Consider the following 5,404-nt stretch of genomic DNA (forward strand, 5'->3'; position numbering starts at 1 on the left):
TTGAATATTCGAGGGTCAGACGTCTAAAGGGTGATGTTAAAGGTCTTTTCTGCACTAGTGATAATAACGCTATTTAAAAATTATCTAGTGCAACTAGAAATTATAGGGTGCAGGAAGAAAAAACCTTTAAACAAGTAGGTTTAGAGACATTTTGGCCTTATCACACTCTTAGACACCATAACTTAAAAGTTTTACATGGAAAAAAATGCACCTCCATTAGCCTTGGTTCTTGAAAAACAAGTATGTTTCTTGAATGCATAATCTTATACTAGTTGAGAGTAGTGTTACTAATGAACCGCATGATGAATAACCAAAGCACAAAAATCATCTGCAGCCAAGCAAGTGAAAAGATTCAGTAAAAATGAACAATATCTCCAGAATTTGCTAATGACTGCTTCTCCAATTGGAGAATCCCTAAATTTACATTGTCTTGCAGCAGAAGTTAAGGAATCACGTCTCCAAAATTCACAAGTCATCCGTAAAAGGAACCTTCATATCCACATAAAGTTACAGACAATTAAAGAACCCGCATTCATTATGATAAATATTTTAGTCCCATGTGACAAGAACCCAACATAAACAGAAGAAATACATGCTCTTCTCCAGAGAAAAAAACATTCTGGAATGGGTAATGAGCCTGTGAAGACTCTAAAGTATCACAAATTAACATGTGTTTGAATCTACTAATTGTTGTGAAATCAGGTATTTACCACTAACATGGACATAGCGACCCTTGCAAAGGAAAGTCTACGGAATCAGACCACGAGTTCTCAGAAAAACATCCTAGATGATCTGTTTGACAATTCAATATACAGTTTTCTTGGAATTCCTCCTCATCACATGTTTCCTCGATCTAGCTGATAGAAACATATTAGGCCTTGAAAAGGAAGAGAGACATCTGCATTAACATGTCATGAGCATTACAGATGCTCAAGTCTCAAACCATTATGAGACTTCCAGTCATAGAAAAATATATAATTAGGCAAGTTATAATGTTAGAGTTCCTCAAATTTTCTGCTCGCATAGTTGCATCATGAGTCCTGAAAGTTGTCTCCTCTCCATCAGGCTACTATAAATCTTGATTACAATAACAAAGGGAAGAGAATAGAATTTTTTACCAGTTTAAAAACAACTGAGAAATATTCAGCTTCCAGTCACCAAAAGATGAAGCACACGTGTCTTCATTCTCGAGATGCTTTAACTACATGGATGGCATGAAATTCTTGACTGCAAATATTCTTGATTATAATACATTCTCTCATCCACAAGATGGACCCACGGTAGAATTTTGACCCCTCCTGAATATAAGTCCCGACAAAACCATGGCTACTTACCAAAAATCTCCACATGAACAAACACCATCTTTCATATGGTGAAAACGATTTGTGTCCCTTATATAAATTTCTCTTCCTTCCAATCTGCTTATTGCTTTTATCACAGCATGGCAGTCATCGCATATTCTCAGGTTCTTTATAACTTGAAGAGGTTGCCCTGGACTTGTGTTGAGTAGCCCTAATACTACAGCTAACTTCTCACTGTGCCCGCACAATATCTGCTCCTTATCCTGTTCCTCCACATCTTGCAGCACAAAGTTAGTCTTGGGGAGATAACCAGACTTCTTCATCTCCATATTCAATTTATCCAACTTCTCCAAGATATCTTTCATTTGTGGATGTGATTGGTCACCAGCAAGAAGCATGTGCACTTTGTGTCCAACTTCAATCCAACTATATCCAGGGTTTTTCCTCAATCCCTTACTTTTCATCATTTCACGTATTCTATTTTCTTCATCCCATAAGCCCTTTGAAGCATAGATATTGGACAAAAGAACGTAGTTCCCAGGGTTGGCTGGTTCTAACGGGAAAAGCTTCTCTGCAGCAATTTCACCTAAACTCAAATTATTGTGAACTCTACAAGAACTTAGCAGGGCTCCCCATACACAAGCATCCGGTTCAAATGGCATTTCCTTAATGATAGAGTAAGCCTCTTCAAGTTTTCCAACACGACTGAGCAGAGTCACCATGCAAGCATAATGTTCCATTTTAGGCTCAATGCCATGTTCTTTGGACATACTATTATAATAATGCCATCCTTCTTCAGTCAAGCCATTTTGCGCACATGCTGATAAAACACACGTAAATGTAATCGAATCCGGCTTCTGGCCACTCTGCTGCATCATATGAAACATCTCCATTGTTTCCTTAGCCTTCCCATGCATTGCATATCCACTCATAACAGCATTCCACGAAACCAAATTTGGGGCCAACATATTGTTAAAACAACGCCGGGCCAACTGAATTCTACCACATTTGGCATACATATCTATCAACGCACTACCTACATATACATCATCAAAAATCCCCTTTCTAAGGGAAAAGCAATGAATTTCCTTCCCGTGTGTCAATGCTGAAATATTCCCACAAGCAGGAATCAAGCTTGGAATTGTCACAGCATTAGGCTCCACGCCATAAGCCTGCATATCTCTAAAAAGCTCCAAAGCCTCGAAATCCTTGCCATTCTGGGAACAGCTAGCAATTACTGAAGTCCATGTCACAACATTCAACTCCATTTTCTGGTCCTTTAACCTGTTAAATACCTCCAACGCGGAGTCAACCATACCATTCCGCGACAAGCCAGTAAGAAAAGCATTCAAAGACCCGATTTCCACTTCCTCCACTTCATCAAACACCCTACTCATCTCCTTCACACAGCCACATTTACCATACATATCAAGCATGGCACTAACCACAAATTTGTCACATAACAGCCCCTGCTTGATGCCATAACCATGAACCTGAGACCCCATTACCACATCCTCCAAGCACCCCACAGAAGGAAGCACACACGAAACAGTACTCCCGTCAGGCAAAAACCCTTCCAACAACATTACCCGAAACATCCCCACCGCCTCATCATACAAGCCATTATTACCAAGCCCAACAAGCATGCCATTCCACGTCACCAAATTGGGCTCCACCCCACAACTCCTCATCTCACCGAAAAGCCCTCTGGCCTCATCCACAAGTCCAAGGCGCGAGTACCCAGCAATCATGGCACTCCAGACAACCACGTCTCTCTCAGGCATTCTGTCGAACAGTTTCCTTGCATCCACAATGCGATCACATTTGAGGTACATTTGGATCAACGAGGAGGCCACGATGGAATCTAAGACAAACCCAGATGCCAAGGCGAAGGCGTGGACCTGTTGGCCCTGGTTTAGGGCGCGGAGGATGGCGCAGGACTTAATGGTGGTGGGGAGCAGGAAGGCATCGGAGACGAGACCGCGGGGAGCGAGGTGGGAGAATGCGGTGAGGACATGGGGGAAGTGGGAAGAGCGGGCGAAGGCTTGGATGAGTGAGGAGAAGGAGAAGAGGGTGGGGTGGGGGAGGTGGGAGGATAGGGTGAGGGAGAGTTGGGGGGTGGAGAGAGAGTGGGTGTTGGCGTAGAGAGAGAGGAGGGTGGTGGTGAGGTGGGTGTCGGAGAATAGGTTGAGTTTGAGGATCAAGGCGTGGGCTTGGCGCGCCTGCGACAGGGTGGCCGTGGGAGAGGACAGACATTGGGAGAGGACGTGGAACATAGCACCCTCACTCCGGTTTCTGTCTGTCACTTGTTAGTGTTGCTGTTGCTGCAACGAGCTCAGTGATGTGTGATTGAGTATTAGGAAAGGGGTAACCTCGTGGCAAGAGGTTTTGGGTTTATTATTCAACCTTTATTGTTAGAATTATCCAAGTGACTCATCTGAAAATAAATGAGGGTCAAAATGTGATTTAAAATAATTGAGGGACTTAATGGTAATAATTACAACTTGATGGAAATTGTATAAGAATGGATGAAGGGTTCTGTCCCTGATGCATTTTATATTTTTACGAAGAAGCTCTCTCTCCATTAGAAACACTATCAAGAAAGTCTTGAGAGAATTAAGGTTGCATCAAGGGATAGATTGGGTGAGGAGTTGAAGATCTAGAGCAAGGAAAGCATGGATCAAGGTTAGTGATTTTCTTATCCTAATTATGTAATTATGTTTGATGTTGTGAGAATCATAGATCCTAAATCAAATGATAGTATAGAAAGTTAAGAAACTTACATATGTTATCAGAGCTATAGGTTACTAGATTTATGATTCTCCTGGATGAAGAAATTTGATTCATGGTTTTTTTCTAAAAAGAAAAATGATGAACTATGGGGATTTTACATCTTAAACTAATTGAAATAAACAAACCTGATTGAAATTTAGAAGTCTTTCGCCGCTGTCTTCCAAATGCCATGAAACTTAGTTTATGTGAATAGTATTTTAGATAGAAGATGATGAATAGTATTCTGGATGTTTGAAAGCTTACGGGAATGCAAATTGAGGTCATGCCAAAATATTAATTATTAAAGTTTAACTTTATGAATATATGTATTAAAAAATTGTAAGAATGGGACAAACATGGTCTGCCACACATAAATGAAAGGCAACTTTCTTGTTTTATATGAATTAATGGTGCAAACTTTGCAAAGTGAAAGTTTCTCACGTGTCACACTATATAATAAATTATTTGTGCAAATGAAGGAGAATTAAAGTCATTGAATGTTTAGAATTGAAGAAGTTTTTATCACCGTTATGAAATTTTAACCACTTAAATTGAAATTAGTTTTTTCAATTTTAATTATCACACATAATAAATTAATCATTCGAAATAGCAGACTTTCTTTCTCTTTGAGATCTTCTTAATACTATTTCTTGTGATTGTTCTACTATTAGTTCATTGTTAATCACGGGAGTATTGATGTGTTGTTCTTCTTGATTGTTGTGTGTTTCTACAACATGAGGAACAACAACTCTTAAAGAAGAGGTACCAATTACATGAAGTTGTACGTTAATTTCTGTAATTTCAACCTTTTGTGAATCTACACTCCCACTAGTTTCACCATTTTCAATGAACCGAGCATTTCCAGTTTCAACAATTCTTGTACTATGGTTAGGACAGTAAAATATATACCCTTTTGATTTTTCTGGATAACCAATGAAATATCCACTGATTGTTCTTGCATCCAGTTTCTTTTCTTTCGGATTATAAATTCTTATTTCTTCCTGACAACCCCAAACATGCAAGTGTCTCAAACTGGGTTTCCTATTTGTCTATAACTCAAAAGGAGTCTTTTGAACAACCTTACTAGGAACTCTGTTTAACAAATACATGGCAGTTTTTAAGGAATACATCCACAACAATACAGGTAAACATGAATTACTTAACATACTCCTAACCATATCTATTAAGGTTCGATTACGCCTTTCTGATACACCATTTTGTTGTGGTGTTCCTGGCATTGTGTATTGAGCACAAATACCACGTTTATCAAGAAATTTAGCAAATGGACCAGGATGTTGTCCACTTTCATCATATCTTCCATAATACTCACC

General features: G+C 39.4%; 1 protein-coding gene across 1 annotated transcript; it reads right to left on the reverse strand.

Moving 5' to 3' along the window:
* Positions 1–517: 517 nt before the first annotated feature.
* LOC108345826 (pentatricopeptide repeat-containing protein At1g20230) lies at positions 518–4,782 on the reverse strand. Its single transcript, XM_017584613.2, has 2 exons — positions 1,119–4,782; positions 518–1,040 (listed from the first exon to the last, which is right to left on the reverse strand). The coding sequence occupies exon 1, from the start codon at positions 3,575–3,577 to the stop codon at positions 1,331–1,333; it is 2,247 nt and encodes a 748-aa protein (XP_017440102.2). The 5' UTR covers positions 3,578–4,782; the 3' UTR covers positions 518–1,040; positions 1,119–1,330.
* Positions 4,783–5,404: the final 622 nt, after the last annotated feature.

Source organism: Vigna angularis, chromosome 8 (assembly GCF_016808095.1).
Source record: "Vigna angularis cultivar LongXiaoDou No.4 chromosome 8, ASM1680809v1, whole genome shotgun sequence".
NCBI lineage: Eukaryota > Viridiplantae > Streptophyta > Magnoliopsida > Fabales > Fabaceae > Vigna > Vigna angularis.